Source organism: Pteropus medius, unplaced genomic scaffold, assembly GCF_902729225.1.
Source record: "Pteropus medius unplaced genomic scaffold, Ma_sr-lr_union100, whole genome shotgun sequence".
Taxonomy (NCBI): Eukaryota; Metazoa; Chordata; class Mammalia; order Chiroptera; family Pteropodidae; genus Pteropus; species Pteropus medius.
Window position 1 is genome coordinate 27,908 of NW_024343949.1, and position 17,671 is coordinate 45,578.

The 17,671-nt window shown below is 50.6% G+C and overlaps 2 protein-coding genes across 2 annotated transcripts; both read left to right on the forward strand.

The window, feature by feature from the left end:
- Positions 1 to 1,977: 1,977 nt before the first annotated feature.
- LOC120607083 (melanoma-associated antigen B2-like) lies at positions 1,978 to 3,009 on the forward strand. Its single transcript, XM_039868691.1, has one exon. It carries the CDS (start codon positions 1,978 to 1,980, stop codon positions 3,007 to 3,009), a length of 1,032 nt encoding a protein of 343 aa, XP_039724625.1.
- A 9,408-nt stretch (positions 3,010 to 12,417) lies between these two features.
- LOC120607084 (melanoma-associated antigen B1-like) lies at positions 12,418 to 13,449 on the forward strand. Its single transcript, XM_039868693.1, has one exon. It carries the CDS (start codon positions 12,418 to 12,420, stop codon positions 13,447 to 13,449), a length of 1,032 nt encoding a protein of 343 aa, XP_039724627.1.
- The last annotated feature ends 4,222 nt before the right edge of the window (positions 13,450 to 17,671 follow it).

Genomic DNA, 17,671 nt, shown 5'->3' on the forward strand with positions numbered 1-17,671 from the left:
ATTCGCGGGTCTGATCTGCAGGCAAGGTGAGATCCCCGCGTGGGAACGGGAGAAGGCCACCGCCCCAATAGCGCAGGTGCCCCCGCCGAAACCCTCCCGTGCGGTCCGGCCCTGAGAGGCCCCAGCGGACTCTGCCGGACCGCACGGGGCCTGAATTGGGCCTGGAGTGTGTTAGGGAGAAGGGCTTCCTCTACGGGAGTACCCCGATTGGACAGATGGAGGACATCCCCGTCCGAACTGGGTGGGAAATGAGGGCCCCGAGTGCTTGTGAGCAGACCTCTACCCATGAAGGGCACCGCGCGGAGCCGCGCCCCTGCGTGAGCTCCGGGAGGCCCCAGGCAAAGGAAACAGATAAAAAGCGGCTAAATTACCCTCTAGCTGCGACTAACGGCGGTGTGGGCTGTACCCGACAACCCCCAAAGTGAGCACGGAGGCCCCGGGCAGAGCTGGCCGGCTGGGCGTCCGCACATTGTCTGTGGAGATGGTGTCAGGGAGGGAAGGGCCCTGGTCGCGTGGAGGAAGCCCAGTGCGACAAACGGGACCCAGTCCGTAACAGGATTCCGGGTTGTGACGCCGAGCGAGGATGGGGGACCCCTCCCAGAAAGGGGGCCACATAAAACCCCAGCTGTGTTTGCAGCCCTGGGGCCTCGGGCATGTTGACCTCAGGAGTTGCTCTCACTTACCCGAGCATCTCATGGAGGCAGGAGACGCAGTCAAAGGGGACAATCTCAGGTCAGAAGAGTCAGAATTTAGTGTTAAGGCAGGTTTCATTGAGAGAACTTGAGGACTGTGCGAATGTCCCCCACCGTATCAAGGGGGCCACGGTGAATTTTCTCTGTTTTCGACACTGGCTGACCTCAAAGATATATGTGTCGGTCATTAGTGCCCATCAGTCCCCACTCGAGGTACAGGGAAGTGAAGGTCTTGGTCTGAGGGGTGTGGTCCCACACCAGCAGAGGGAGAAATCTTAGACCCTATCAGAGTCCAATTTTGACCTTGAGTTGGGATCATGTGTGGGACCACCTGCCATAGGGCCTCCACCTGCTTGCAGCAGCTCCCACTTTTGGGAAACCAGGCTTGGTCAGATAAGGTCCCCTTCACTGTCTCCTATTGGGACTGAGAGCGATTGGCTCTTACTATGAGCAGTTCTGTACCTGGACCCAAGTTGAGGAATCTGAGTAAGGACTCAAGGTTATCAAGCAACCGTGAATAAAGGGGACATCATAGAAGCATGTATCCCGACCCTTTGATGTCCGCCCAAGAAATCTCAGGGGAGGGCCGTCAGGGTGAGCATGCCCCTCACTCTTCATATCAGGACTGAGGGAGGTGAGGCTCTTAGTGTGAAGGCAGCCACACCGTTCAGTTAAAGGGGAGTGCTGCCAAGCCTTGCAAGGACCCACGGTGAGGAGCTTGACTGACAACTGAGGATCCAAACGCACTCAGGACAGAAAGGATCCTGCTCAGCCATCAGCACAGTACGTCCCCAATTAGGGGTCATTGGGAGGTAGACTGAGGCACCCGCCTTTCATTTATATACCTAGGTCCCTTGGTATCTGAGGTGTCACTGTCAGAGTGGTAGAGGCGAGCGTACCCAGTTCCTGCCCAGTGTAGACAGGATAATAGAGAAGATGAACTCAGAGGACCGCACGGGGCAGACACAGGGGCCCCCACTGCCGGCGCCTGCCGTCACCTGAATAAACCCAGGGCAGGGTGAGTAGGAGGCAGGGTGAGGCTCTCACGATGGGTGCTATGGTTCTCCTAGGGGATTGTCAGGGGACAGAGTGGCCAGGAGAACAGGAGCCTTGTGGGTTCCCAGAGCAGTGCCCACAGGGTAACCTGTAAAGGAGGCCTTCGGTGAAGTCAAGGGCGATCCTACCTGTCGGAGGTGCTCACCTCAGGTCATTCTCTATCCAGCAGGTGCGAAATCCCCTGCCCAGTGGGCCACAGTCCTGTCTGCTGTCCGGGACCACAGCCACCATGCCTCGCGGTCAGAAGAGTAAGCTCCGTGCTCGTGAGAAACGCCGCCAGAACAGAGCCGAGGCCCAAGGTCTTAAGAGTGCTCAGGCAGCGACAGCAGAGGAAGAGGCCACTGCCTCCTCCCCTCCTGTTACTGGGGATGGTGCCTCGAGCTCTTCTGTCGCTGGCAGTCTCCAGGCACCTGCACGTGTCTCGGCTGCCGCCAGTGCCGCCGCAGGTGTTTCGTGCAGAAGATCTGACGTACGTGCCAAGAGCCGTGTTCAGAAGAGTGAAAATTCCCAGGCTGCACCTTCCAGTGAGAGCTCGGGCCACGACCTTCTAACTAGGAAGGCGGGTATGTTGATGCACTTCCTGCTGTGTAAGTACAAAATGAATGAGCCCATTAAAAAGGGAGACATGCTGAAAGTCATCCACAAAAGGTACAGGGAGCACTTCCCCGAGATCCTCAAGAAAGCCTCTGAGCGCATGGATCTTGTCTTTGGCTTAGAATTGAAGGAAGTCAAGCCCAACGGTCACTCCTATTCCCTTGTCTGCAAGCTAGATGACAGCAGGGATGAGAGTACGAGCAATGCCTTGCGATTTCCTACAAAAGTGATTCTGATGCCTCTGCTGGGTTTGATCTTCTTGAATGGCAACCGCGCCTCTGAGGAGGAGATCTGGGAACTCCTGAATATTTTGGGTGTCTACGATGAAGAGACACACTTCATCTTGGGGGAGCCCAGGGACATTATCACCCAGAATTTGGTGCAGGAAAAGTACCTTGAGTACCGGCAGGTGCCCGGCAGTGATCCTCCACGCTTCGAGTTCCTGTGGGGCCCAAGAGCCCAAGCTGAAACCACCAAGGGGAAAGTCCTGGACTTTTTATGCAAGGTCAATGATACCTTCCCCACTGACTTCCCGCCCCATTATGAAGAGCTTTTGAGAGATGAGAAGGAGAGAGCCCGGGCCACTGCGGCAACCATGGCTGGGGCTACTGACAAAGCCAGAGCACGCTCCAGGGCCACGTCCAGCCGCGACCCTCCCCACGAGTGAGCTCTGAGGTGGATTCCTCACTTTCTAGTTAGAAAGACCTGTTAAACTATGTTCCTAATATCGACGAATGTGTATCTTGTCTTTTTTTGCATTTTCAAACAGTGTTCTTTTCAACAGAAAGTTTATGTACATTCAGAATTTAAGTCGTGAACGACACAGATCACACGTTCCTTGCCGTGTGTCAGGATTAGGAGTAAGATTTTGGTTTTGAAATATGCACTGATAATCCATAAAATTCCTTTTGTGATGTAGAACAAGGTAACATATCTTTAAGACAGCAGTATCCTTGGAAATATAAATAACTACACACAGAAAGATTTGGGATCAGAATATAGAAACATGTATATCTATAATATAGCTATATATTATCTATCTATCTAAATACATATTATATCTGTCTATCTATCTATCTATCTATCTATCTATCTATCTATCTATCTATATATAGAGAGAGAGAGACACACACACGTGGTCAGCTTTGCATTGCCTTACTCCATTTCGTCTTTCCTTTTATACATTTAAAAGATGTTACCTGGCTTTGCTAATGTTCGTCAAGCATGTTTGAGAATATAAAGCACTGTGCGTGTACCTCTTTGTTCATGGCTTTCTTTTACACGGTCATTAATGGAGCATCAGCTCTTTGGAAGTCTTCATGCTTGCCCTGGGGGTGTTTAGTCAAAGAAGGCCCATCCCTTTCCTGAATAATTATACAGGCTAGGAGGAGCTATCGTTACAAAAGAGGGTGAGGTCTGCTCTACTTCATAAGGAACAGGTTCAAAGGAGAGTAAAGAGGGGTTAGAGAGAGCAGATTACTGAGCTTTCATTGTTAAGGGGCATTTTCGCCCACTGGGAGGTCCCCCCCCCACCCCAGATCGCTGCATATTTCATGACATGCCTTAGATGTCAAAAAAGAAAAATGGAAGAAAAAGAAATGAAAAAAGAAATCCCAGTTGGATGAATGGTAATCTCTGAGGTCAAGATAATCATAGAAATATTTACTATTGCCTAATGTCTCAATACAAGACAGGCACAGTGACAGGTGCTTTCTCTAGATCACATATATGCTACCAGTCTCAGAAGACAGGGCCGATCAGACTCGCTGGACAGTGGACAGCCTGTCTCATAGACTTAGAGTTTGTAATGTGCCAAAAGTCATGGGGCTAGTAAATGGTAAGGATCAATGTAGACGGCTGGTCTTAATTATGGTAAGCCCACTATTCTACTCTCCCACCGTGAGACGCAACCTGTGACCCTTATTCTTTTTTCTAAGGATTTTTTCAGTTTTTCAGTTACATTTTGTTTGCAATATTGTATTAGTTTAAGGTATACAACACTGTGACCAGACATTTCTAAAACTGAGGAACTGCTCTTCCCTCTAAATCCAGTACCCATCGGACCATACATAGTTTTTAAAATATTATTGACTATATTCCCCATGCTGTACGTTACATCCCCATGACTATTATGTAACTATCGGTTTGTACCACTTGATCCCTTCCTCTTTTCACCCATCACTGTGCCCCCTCCCCAGTCCCATCGGGCAAGATCCATAGGTTCTCTGTATCTACGAGTTTGATTCCGTTTTGTTTATTTGTTTTGGTGTTTAGACTTCACGTGTAAGTGAACTCTTATGGCATTTGTCCTTCTCTGACTTTCTCTAATGTAGGACCATCCATGTTGTTGCAGATGGCAAAATTTCGGTCTTGTTTCTGGCTGAGTCATTAATATTTTACTGCATCTATGTACCAGCTCTTCTTTCTTTAGTCATTTATTAATGGACACCGAGGTTGCCTCCGTGTCTTGACAATTGTAAATAACGAACATGTGGATTCATATGTCTCTTCAATTTCGGTTTCTTGGGATGAATACCCAGAGGTGGGATTACTGGGTCATTCTTAGTCTCTTGTTATAGCCTTTCTTTTAATGTCTATTTTGTCTGACCTAAGCATTGCTACCCAGCCTTTGTTGTTGTTGTTCTTAGCATTTCCATTTTGATACCCTGTCTTTTATCATTTCTTTGGGTGTCCTTCAATCTGAAGTGAGTCTCTCGTGCCCAGCATATGCGAGGGCCTTGTTTCACATCCATTGGGCCATTCTATGTCTTTTGACTGGAGTATTTAATCTCTTAACACTTAAAGTAAATCGTGACGGGTATGTACTTATTGCTATTTTAACATTCATATATTTATTCTTTTTCCTCCATTTTCTGCTTCCTTCTTTCTTCTTCTCTTTTCTTCCCATTCCTTCTCCTTCCTACTCTTTCCTCCACCTCTTCCTCCTCCTCCTCCTCCTCCTCCTCCTCCATCTTCTTCTTCTTCATCCTTCTAACATTTCTTGTAATTGTGGCAAGGTGCTGATGAACTCCTTTATCCCTTCCTTGTCTGGGAAGCTCTTATCTGTCCTTTGATTCTAAATGATCCCCTTGCTGAGTAGAAGAGTGTTGGTTGCAGGTCTCTGCTTTCCACCACTTTGAATATTTCCTGCCAGTCCCTTCTGCCTGCAGAGTTTCTGTGGAGAAATCAGCAAAAATCAGTCTATGGGTGCTCCGTTGTAGATACCTAACTGCTTTTCTCTTGCTGCTTGTAAGATTCTCTCTTCCTTTTTAACATTTGGCATTTTAATTATGATATATCTTGTGATCCTATCTGGGTTCCTCTAATATGGGGCTGTCTGCACTTTCTGGGATTGGGTGTACTGTCACTGTGTGTAAATCAATGCAAGAGACAGATTCCGTGACTCTTTGATCATCTACATTTGCAATGTTTGAGAAACTAAAAGATCAGGTGCTCTCAAAGTCCTCCTGGACAATCTCTCCCCTTTTGAAAGTAAATCTATCAGAACAGAAGTCACGTGAGCCTCTTCATCTGGCTGATGTAGACAAGTAATAGTCAATGTATTTCCTACCCTGGACAACACACCAAGTGACCTGGGCTCTGGCCCTGTGCTACCGTTTCCCCATCTCAGATTTCTCCTGGAGAGGGACCCATGGTCTGTAAGGATTGCAGAGTCGTACCTTCTCAAGAGTCTGAAGAGATGTGGAATTTACCAGGAAACCTTTAATCCAAGAGATGGGAACCAAGACGAGGGTTGGCACAAGAGGATTGGGAGACCAACACCTCAGAATATTGGAGGGCGGGCGTAGAGGGGGCACAGGGAGACGGGCCACATTGAACTCACACGCATCCTCAAACACAGCTTTGATGCTCAGCATCACATCCCTTCTTCAACAGGCTGTTCAGGGGCGTGAGAGCCTTGGTCTCAGGCCAGAGATCTCAGATGAGTAGAGGAGGAGTCTCAGGCTTCTCATAGAAATGACATTGATGAACCTGAATGAGGAAGGTGGAAGGACCCAGCCAGAAGAGTAGCATGCCATAAAGTCTCGTCCCAGTTGTCAGCCCTGTGAGGTTCAGAACAGTCCTGGCAGCTTGTGTCTAACAGTGACTTTCAGTTGACGTCCATGGAAGGTGAGGATTTTGTCTGAAGGCTCTAGTCTCAGATCAGCAGACAGTGTGGTCCCAGCAATGATGCAGAGACCAAGAGGAGACCCTGCATGGGTACCAGTCCACCACAGCTGACAGGGCCACACCTAAGCCCTCGTCTGCCGTTACCATGGGAGGCCCAGACAAGAGCTGACGGGTTCGAGTCCGACTCGGATTCTGCCTGCAGGGTTTCGAGAAGGTGAGATTGTGTTTTACAGGCCGGCTTTTCAGCAGAGGGTGGAATCCAGGCCTGAGGGTGTCAAGGAAAAGATAATCTATGAGAGATGAGGCAATGGGCTACTCCATAACAGATATGTCCATGGAACGTCTCGCTTTGCAGTTGCCCATGGCAGATCACAGGCAGAGCTCAGGCCAAGATTAACCCTCCTTTCCAGAAAGGGAATGTTCTCTGAGACTTCAAGTCCTTGGACTAATGGGTGAGGCTCGGTTCAGCAAAGGAAAGGTACCTGGTTCCAGACAGCAGTCGGTAGGATGACACACAGTCACAGAGAAGAGGGCCGCTTAGGCCCTGTCCCCGTTGTCAGAATTGAGACCATGTCGCCTAGTCTTGGTGACTTGACGAGACGTACTCACTTTCTCCCAGAACATCTCATGGACGGGAGGCACATCTTCAAAGAGGGCAGCCTGTGTCGGCAGAAGGAGGATTTCCAGCTTGTGCCAGGATCCAAGGTAAGGACTCGCAAGGGTGAAAGGACCCTCCACCTCATCAGAGTCGGGGGCAACACAGATTCCTTCCACCACTGTTAGCCTTGGTGAATCAGGGGCTACTGTGGCCAATGAGGAAATGTCACCTCTTCCTCAACGTTTTCAGGGAATTGGGGTCCTTAGTGTGAAGGGATAGGATGGAATATTTGCAGTTTGTGCCAGGAAACAGGGTGAGGACAGTGAAGAGTGGGAACGCCACCCGCATCATCAGTGGCCAAAATAAAACTTCCCACTGCCAGTTCTAGGAGGCCAAGGGCAGAGATGTCTGACAGAGGGGCCCATCGGTTCCCACTCAGGAACAAGTGACAGGGAAGCGATGGTTTTGATCTGACGGTGGCATTTCGATGTCAACACACGTAGGAATCTCACACCTGCCCAGAAGTCAATGTAGCACTTGAGTTGGATCCCCGAGTGGAACCATGCCTTACAGTGCCTGAACATACCTGCCACACCTTTCATTCTTTGAGACCGTGAGCAGCTATGACCACATAAGGCCATCCTAAATTCTTCCTGCTGGACCACAGGTGGTGTGGATCTTGCTAGTTACTAGACAGGCTTAAAGGCAAGAAAGAGGGGAGTCTTGCGCCATGAAAGGTGTCAAATCGGGGAGCTTGAGTCAGGACTGAGGGATCCGACCAACACCGAATAGAGAGTACCGGAGAGAGTCGGCTCCCGCCCGTTGATATCAGCTGGAGAAAGGTCCGCAGGGCTATCGGGCGAGGCTCCCCCTCACCCCATCATACCAGGTCTAAGGGAAGTAAAGCCTTTCATTTCAACGTGCGGCTACCGGGCATCAGAACGGACGAATGTGATACGTGGCAGACACTGCAGCAGGCGCTTTACATTTCCTACTCACGTTCCAGAAGTTGAAGTGGCAGGGCTCCTCAAGTTCAGTTCACAGATAAGGAGCCTGAAGCTCGCTCACAGAGTTTAAAAATCTGCCAAAGTTCACATGACTGGGTAGTGACAGGCATGGAACCAGACCCTCGATTCGACTTAGTCTAAAGCCCACACTCTTCAATTCCCCGCAGCCTGAGGCCAACTTTGTGCCCCTTAATTCACGTTTGTTTTGTCCTTACTGCAAAATGAATTCCAAGCAATGAGAGGTCAGAGGCTGCATCCACTCCTGGACACCCAGAGTTCTCAGCCAGGGGAAAGCCGTGGCCTCGGGGCAGTGGCCTCGGGTCAGGAGAGGGAGGATTCTGGGTTGGGGAAATTTCAAGTTGAGGATCCCGAATTAGGAATGTGGGGACCACTGACTCCAGAACAGTGACATTCCATAGAGACACAACTCTGCTGTCACCTTGTCGGGACCCAAACATCCGGGCCCTAATGTAGCTCATGCTAACTTCCGCCTGGGAGGGCTCAGGGTGGGATGGACCTCGGTGGGAGCAGAGTAAGCTCATATGAGGGAGGGTGGAATCCCGGCACTGGCCATGAGCGAGGTGAGGGCCCGGACGGTCGAAACAGGGAATCGCTCGTCCCACAAATGAGGGGCTTTCAAAGATCCCCAATCCTGCCCTCGACCGTGAAAGGCGCCGGCCGCAGCTATGAGGCTGCTAAGCCGCCGCACTTCTGCCCGGTTGACTTCAGCGAAGGAAGGGCCTCGTCTGACAGGGTCGGGTCCCACTTCTGCAGAGCGGGGATTCGTGGCCATAACCGGAGTCCGGGTGGGGACACTCAGCGCCAAGGAGAGGACCTCTCGCCTGCAGAGGGTGCCCCGCAGAGTCCCGCCCCGCTCGTTGGGCACGCAAGGCCCCAGGCAGATGTCTTCGGAAGCCGAGCGTCCTGACTACATCCCTGGAGACTCAGGACGGTGAGGGCTTCGTGTGGGGCCTGGCGCGCTTGGGTCAGCGAAGGAGGAGTCCCAGGCTCTGACCGAGGACCCTGAGTGAGGACCCCGAGCGAGGGTCTAGAGACCACCGAGACCTCGCCCATGGGGTCCCACAGAGCCCCGCCCCGGATGGTAGGCCAGAGGGACCGCCCTTAAGTGTTGCCAGGTTTGGTCCGGGAAACATATTTTAGAAGCTTTCTGCTCTATCCACAGAGGAAGTCTGCCTCACCTCGACATCGAATGACGTACTCTGATGGGGGAAATTTGACTTAACTCTCCCTGGTAAGCAGTATTTTGCGTGATAGCGTTTTCCCTGTCCTGGAGCGCTGATATTCTCGGACATCTCCTGGGTTAAAAAAACTAAGTGTCCGTGAGGGGACTGAAACTCCAAGGAACGGAAGAATCATAAAAGAACCGGCATCCTTTAAAATCTCAATGCAGGCCCTCTGCATGCATTCTATTCATTCCGCCAGGCCCTGAGTCAGAGCTAACCAAACCCACTGCACAGATGAAAAGCCCGAGGCACACAGAGGTGGGTGATGTGCCTAAATACACAAAGCTGTTAAGTGGCACGGTTGGCAAAGGGGTGGTCTTTCCCAGGAAGGTTTTAATCAAGAGACAGGAGCTATGATGAAGATCCCCTTACAGGAGGTGTGGGGAGAGCAACATGCCAAGCAAAGGTGTCTGCCTGAGCACTCGGACACATATTCTTCAGGGTTTCCAGGAACTTGTGAGTCCCACCCAGGGAGGATGACCTCGGGTCAGGAGAGGGAGGAGTCCCAGTCTCCGAGAAATACGCAGGTGAGGACCCGGAATGAGACATGAGGGAAGCACCCGCGCAGAACCGCGTAGCCCGCGAAAGCACAGGGGTCCAGAGCGAGAACCAGAGGAGCTACCACTGAGGAGTCCCCAGCTGTGTGGTCACAGGGAGGGAAGGACCTTGTCACAGGCTCGAACCCCACGTCTGCAAAGGGTGGAACCTTGCCCATAACCGGAGTCTAGGTGAGGACCCTCGGTGCCTAGGACGGGATCTGGCCCCCAAGCGGGAGGCTCAGTCCCGCCCTTTTCGTCATCACTGGGAGGCCCAGGGCAGACGTCATAAGCAGTGCGCCCCCACTTCCCCACCGGGACTCGGGAGGGTGGGGCCCTCGGTAGAGGCCCAGAAGACTCAGGTCACTCTAGAAGCAGGAATCCCGGGCCCTGAAGTCACAAAAGCGAGTTCCGTCCTGCGGGCCACCGAATCCCAAACGACGAGGTCCCGCAGAGCCCCGCCCCAGCTGTCAGCCCTCGTACATCCGGGACCGCCCTGGCGGGGGGGACTCCCTGACTTCCGCTTCGGGGCGGGGGCCGAGGACCTTTTCCTGCTGCGCGCGCGCGGCGTTGGTTCGGCGGGTCGTGGATTCGCGGGTCTGATCTGCAGGCAAGGTGAGATCCCCGCGTGGGAACGGGAGAAGGCCACCGCCCCAATAGCGCAGGTGCCCCCGCCGAAACCCTCCCGTGCGGTCCGGCCCTGAGAGGCCCCAGCGGACTCTGCCGGACCGCACGGGGCCTGAATTGGGCCTGGAGTGTGTTAGGGAGAAGGGCTTCCTCTACGGGAGTACCCCGATTGGACAGATGGAGGACATCCCCGTCCGAACTGGGTGGGAAATGAGGGCCCCGAGTGCTTGTGAGCAGACCTCTACCCATGAAGGGCACCGCGCGGAGCCGCGCCCCTGCGTGAGCTCCGGGAGGCCCCAGGCAAAGGAAACAGATAAAAAGCGGCTAAATTACCCTCTAGCTGCGACTAACGGCGGTGTGGGCTGTACCCGACAACCCCCAAAGTGAGCACGGAGGCCCCGGGCAGAGCTGGCCGGCTGGGCGTCCGCACATTATCTGTGGAGATGGTGTCAGGGAGGGAAGGGCCCTGGTCGCATTGAGGAAGCCCAACGGGACCCAGTCCGTAACAGGATTCCGGGTTGTGACACCGAGCGAGAATGGGGGACCCCTCCCAGAATGTAGAAGAGCCAATAAAGCCCCAGCTATGTTTGCAGCCCTGGGGACCTGGGCCTGTTGACCTGAGGAGCTGCTCTCACTTCTTCCCCTAGCATCTCATGGAGGCAAGTGACCAGGTCATCGGGGACAACCTCAGGTCAGAGGAGGGAGAAATTTCTGTTCCACCACGTTTCATGGAGAGACCCTTGAGGACTATGGGGAGAACCTACACCTAATCAGTGGGGCCACAGAGAATTTTTCCTATGTTCAGCACTGTCTGACCTCAAGGATGTAGATGTGAGGCAGAAGTGCCCATCGGTTCGCACTCAGGGGTCAGGGAAGTGAGGGTCTTGGTCTGAGGGGCGTGGCCCCAGGACAGCAGAGGATGAAATCTTAGACCCTATCAGAGTCCAGTTTCGACCTTGAGTTGGGATCCTGTGTGGGACCACCTGCCATAGTGCCACCACCTGCTTGCAGCAGGTCCCAGTCTTGGCAGACCAGGTTTGGTCAGATTAGGTCCCCTTCACTGTATTCTATTGGGAATGAGGGTGGGTGGCTGTTACTATGAGGAGTTCTGTACCGGGACCCAAGTTGAGGAGTCTGAGTGAGGAATGAAGGTTACCAAGCACCCTGAATAAAGGGGATATCAAAGCCTGTATCCCAGCCCTTTGATGTCAGCCCAAGAAATCTCAGGGAAGGGCCGTCAGGGTGAGCATGGCCCTCACCTTTAATTTCTGGACTAACGGAGGTGAGGTCCTTAGTTTGAACGTGCAGGCCCCGTGGGTCAGCAAAAGGGGAGTGCTGCCACGCCTTCAAGGACCCACGGTGAAGTGCTTGACGGACAACTTAGGATCTGAATGCAGTCAGGGCAGAAAGGACCCCACTCAGCCCTCAGGACTGGGTTTCTCCTGATTGGGAGGTGGACTGAAGCTCCCACTTTCATTTTGTATTCCTGGGTCCCTTGGATCTTTGAGGTGTCAAGGTCAGAGTGGCAGAGGGGAGGGTGCCCAGGCTCTGCCCAGAGTTGACAGGATAAAGGATAATACCGATGATGAAGTCAGACGAACGCAGAGGCCAGAACACAGGGAGCCCCACTGCCGGTGCCCGCTTCACCTAAGGAAACCCAAGGCACCTTGGCTGGGATTCAGGGTGAGGCTCCCACGACGGGTGCTATGGTTCTAGAGGACCGTCAGGGGACAGAATGGCCAGGAACCCACAGGAGCTTGTGGGTTCACAGAGCAGTGCCCTCAAGGTAACCTGCAAAGGTGGCCTTCAGTCAAGACACGGGGAAGCCTACCTGTCGGAGGTGCTCACCTCAGGTCATTCTCTATCCAGCAGGTGCGAACTCACCTGCCCACTGGGCCACAGTCCTGTCTGCTGTCCGGGACCTCAGCCACCATGCCTCGCGGTCAGAAGAGTAAGCTCCGTGCTCGTGAGAAACGCCGCCAGAACAGAGCCGAGGCCCAAGGTCTTAAGAGTGCTCAGGCAGCGACAGCAGAGGGAGAAGCCACTGCCTCCTCCCCTCCTGTTACTGGGGATGGTGCCTCGAGCTCTTCTGATGCTGGCAGTCTCCAGGCACCCGCAAGTGTCTCAGCTGCCACCAGTGCCACTGCAGGTGTTTCGTGCAAAAGATCTGATGTACGTGGCAAGAGCCATGTTCAGAAGAGTAAAAAGTCCCAGGCCGCACATTGCAGTGAGAGCTCAGGCCAAGATCTTCTAACTAGGAAGGCGGGTATATTGGCGAACTACCTGCTGTGTAAGTACAAAATGAATGAGCCCATTAAAAAGGGAGACATGCTGAAAGTCATCCACAAAAGGTACAGGGAGCACTTCCCCGAGATCCTCAAGAAAGCCTCTGAGCGCATGGATCTGTTCTTCGGCCTGGAAGTGAAGGAAGTCAAGCCCAACAGTCACTCCTATTCCCTTGTCTGCAAGCTGGATGATACCAGCGAAGGGAGTGTGAGCTTTGCCTGGCAATTTCCTACAAAAGGGATTCTGATGCCTCTGCTGGGGTTGATCTTCTTGAATGGCAACCGCGCCTCTGAGGAGGAGATCTGGGAACTCCTGAATATTTTTGGAGTCTATGCTGGAAAGACACACTTCATCTTCGGGGAGCCCAGGAAGCTTATCACCCAAGATTTGGTGCAGGAAAATTACTTGGAGTACCGGCAGGTGCCCGGCAGTGATCCTCCACGCTTCGAGTTCCTGTGGGGCCCAAGAGCCCAAGCTGAAACCACCAAGGCGAAAGTCCTGGACTTTTTGTCCAAGGTCAAAGATACCGTCTCCACTGACTTCCCACCCCGTTATGAAGAGATTTTGAGAGATGAGCAGGAGAGAGCCCGGGCCACTGCGGCAACCATGGCTGGGGCTACCGACAAAGCCAGAGCACGCTCCAGGGCCACGTCCAGCCGCGACCCTCCCCCCGAGTGATCTCTGAGGTGGATTCTTCACTTTCCGGTTGCAAAGGCCTGTTAAGCTGTGTTCCTAATATCGACGAATGTGTATGTCATTGTCTTGCCTCTTTTGTGCATTTTCAAGCAGTGTTCCTCTCAAAAGGAAGTTCATGTAGATTAGGTATGTAAGTGTGTGAATGGCAGGGATCACACATTCATTGCCATGTGTCAAGATTAGGAGTAAGATTTTGTTTTTGGAAATAGGCATTGAAAGCCAGACAGAAAAAGTTGAAAATCACATGTTATCACTTATATGTGGGATTTAAACCTAAAAGCAACAAATGAACAGGACAAACAGAGACTCATGGACATGGACAATGGACTTGTGGTTACCAGAGGGTAGGAGGAAGGGGTGTGTGTAGACGATGGAGAAAAATTCAAAACATTTCTTCAGTTGAGTACATAAATAATAATAAAAAAAAAAGTACGCATTGAAAATCCCCAAAACGCTTCCGTGGTCTAGAACAAGATAACATGGCTTTAAGATAGCAATATCCTTGGAAATATAAATAAATCCACAGAAAAAAGGGTTGAGATCAGAATGTAGAGAGCTATAGAGAGTGAAAGAGTAAAAGCGGTTCTATTCTTGCATTGCTTTACTCCATTTAGTCTTTCTTTTTATACATTTAAAAAGATGTTACCTGCGTTTGCTTATGTCCTTCAAGCATGTTTGAGAAAATAAAGCATTGTGCGTGTACCTCTTTGTTCATGGCTTTTCTTTTACACAGTCATCACTGGAGCATCAGCTCTTTGGAAGTCTTCATGCTTGCCCTGGGGGTGTTTAGTCAAAGAAGGCCCGGCCCGTGCCCGAGCAATTATACAGGCTAGGAGGAGCTATCGCTACAAAAGAGGGTGAGGTCCGCTCTACTTCATAAGGAACAGGTAAAAAGGAGGGTAAAGAGGGGTTGGAGAGAGCATATTCCTGAGCTTTCATGCCTAGGTGCCATTTTGGCTCACCGGGAGTTTTTCCGTTTTCTAGATCACTGCATATTTCACGACATGCTGTAAATAAAACAACCAAACGAACAAGCAAAAAATTCCAGCTGGATAAATGGTAACCTCTGAGGTCAAGATAATCATAGCAATATTTCTATTGCCTAATGTCTCAGTACAAGACTGGCACAGTGATGGAAGCTGGTGCTTTCTCTATATCACATATATGCTACCAGTCGTAGAAGACAGGGCCGATCAGACTTGCTGGAGAGTGGGCAGCCCGTCTCATAGAGTTAGAGTTTGGTAATGTGCCAAAAGTCATGGGGCTAGTAAGTGCAAGGCTCAAACTTGATGGCTCGTCCAAATTACTGTAAGCCCACTATTCTACTCTCCCACCCAGAGCCACAACGCATGCTCCTTATTTCTTTTTTCTAAGCTTTAAAATTTTTCGGTTACACTTTGTATGCAATATTGTGTTCATTTAAGGTATACAACACAGTGACCAGACATTTATATAAGTAAGGAACTGATCTTCCCTGTAAATCCAGTACCCATATGACCATACATCGTTATTACAATATTATTGACTATATCCCCCATGCTGTACGTTACATCCCCATGGCTATTTTGTGACTAACAATTTGTACCTCCTAATCCCTTCCCCTTTTCACCCATCACTACGCCCCCTCCCATCTGGCAACCGTCAAAAGGTTCTCTGTGTCTATGAGTTTGGCTCTGTCTTGTTTATTTGTTATGGTGTTTAGATTTGACAGGTAAGTGAAATCTTAGGGCATTCGTCCTTCTCTGACTTTCTGCACTCTAGGACAATCCATGTTGTTGCAGATGGCAAGATTTCAATCTAGTTTCTGGCTGAATCATTAATATTTTACTGTATCTATGTACCAGCTCTTCATTCTTTATTCGCCTATTGATGGACACCGAGGTTGCCTCCATATCTTGAAACTCGTAAAGAATACTGCAATGAACATATGGATTCACCTGTCTCTTCAAAGTAGTGTTTTGAGTTTCTTGGGATGAATACCCGAGGTGGGATTACAGGATCCTTCTTCACCTCTTGTTTTACCCTTTCTTTTAATGTCTATTTTGTCTGATCTCAGTATTGCTAACCAGACTTTTTTTTTTTTTTATCATTTTCATTTTGATGAACCATTTTTCCCACACCTTTGCTTTCAGTCTGTAGGTGTCTTTCAATCTGAACTGAGTCTCTTGTACCCAGCATATTCAAGGCCTTTGTTTTCCTATCCACTGAACCATCCTGTGTCCTTTCATTGGAGCGTTTAATCTGTTAACAATTACAGTAAATGTCGATAGGTATGTACTTATTGCCATTTGTAATATTCATATATTTATCGCTTTTCTTCGATCTTCTGCTTCCTTTTCTCTTCTTTTTTCTTCCCGTTCCTTCTCCTTCCTTCTCTTTTCTCAGCCTCTTCCTCCTCTTCCTCCTTCAAATTCTTCCCCTTCATCCTTCTAACATTTCTTGTAATTGTGGCATGGGGGTGACGCACTCCTCTATGTCTTCCTCGTCTGGGAAGCTCTTATCTATCCTTTGATTCTAAATGATATCTTGGCTGGATAGAGGAGTGTTGGTTGCAGGTCTCTGAGTTTCATCACTTTGCATATTTCCTGTCAATCCCTTCTACCTGCAGAGTTTCTGTGGAACCTCAGCTGAAATGAGTCCCATGGGAACTCCCTTGTAGATAACGAACTGCTTTTCTCTTGCTACTTGTAAGAGTCTCTGATTTGTTCTTAACATTTGGCATTTTAATTATGATGTGTCTTGTTGTGAGCCTCTCTGGATTCATCTAATGAGAGGCTCACTGTATTTCCTGGGCTTGCATGTTTCTTTATTGTCTGTAAATCAAGCCAACAGACAGTATTCTGTGATGGTATGGTGATCTACATTTGCAATCTCAGATAATCTCAAAAGGTCAGGGGCTCGCAAAGTCCTCCTGGACAATCTCTCCCCTGTTGAAAGTAAATTCTTCAGAACAGAAGTTACATGAGCACTTCATCTGGCTGATGTAGACAAAGAGTACTTCAACGTATGTTTTTCCACAGACAACCCATCAAAGTCCTAGGACTCCGGCCCTGTGCTACAGTTTCCCCATCTCACATTACTGCTGGAGAGGGATCCGTGCTCTGCAACGTTTACGGAGTGGTACCTTCTCATGATTTTGAAGAGATGTGGAATTTACCAGGAAGCCTTAATCCCAGAGATAGGAACCAAGAGGAGGGCTAGTACAAGAGGATTGGGAGACCGAGACCCCAGAAAATCGGGGAAGTGACAGGGAGACACAGCTTCGAGGCTGAGCATCCCCTCCCTGCTTCAGGCTTCTCAGGGGGCATGAGGGCCTTGGTCTCGGCCCAGAGTTCTCAGATGAGTAGAGGAGGAGTCTCAGGCTCTCATAGAAATGACAGTGATGAACCTGAATAAGGAAGGTGGAAGGACCCAGCCAGAAGAGTAGCTCCCCATACGGTCCCGTCCCAGTTGTCAGCCCTGTGAGGTTCAAAATTGTCCTGGCTGCTTGTGGCTAACAGGGACTTTCAGTTGATGGCCATGGAAGATGAGGATTTTGTCTGAAGGCTCCAGTCTCAGATTAGCAGAGAGTGCAGTCGCGGCAATGGCGCAGAGTCCAAGAGGAGACTCTTCCTGGGGACCAGTCCACTGTAACTGACAGGGCCACACCTGCCCCCTCCTCTGCCGTTACCATGGAGTCCTAGGCAAGAACTGACAGATTCAAGTCCGCCTTGGATTCTGCCTGCAGGGTTTCTAAAAGGCGAGATCGTGGTTTACAGGCTGGCTTTTCAGCAGGGGGTAGAATCCAGGCCTGACAGTGTCAAGGGAAGTATCCTCTATGAGACATGAGGCAATGGGCTACTCCATAATAGAGATGGAATGTCCCGCTTCCGCAGTTGCCCAAGGGAGGTTACAGGCAGAGCTCAGGCATGAGACGGGAAGCTCTTGGAAACTTCAGGTCCTTAGACTAATGGGGGAGGCCCAATTCAGCAGAGGAAATGTACCTGGTTCCCGACAGCAGTCAACAGGATGACACAAGTCACAATGGAAGGATCTCTCCCAGAAAGAAGAGAGCCCCTTAATCTCTGTCCCTGTTTTCAGAAGTGAGATCATGTCACCTAGCCCTGGTGAATTGATGAGTCATAATCACTTTCTCCCGGAACATCTCACGGACGTGAGGCACATCACCAAAAGGTCAGCCCCGGATCAGCAGAAGAAGGATTTC

Bases quoted from the DNA above. Each gene is read 5' to 3' on its own strand.
- LOC120607084 (XM_039868693.1), top strand. From the start codon at position 12,418: ATGCCTCGCGGTCAGAAGAGTAAGCTCCGTGCTCGTGAGAAACGCCGC.
- LOC120607083 (XM_039868691.1), top strand. From the start codon at position 1,978: ATGCCTCGCGGTCAGAAGAGTAAGCTCCGTGCTCGTGAGAAACGCCGC.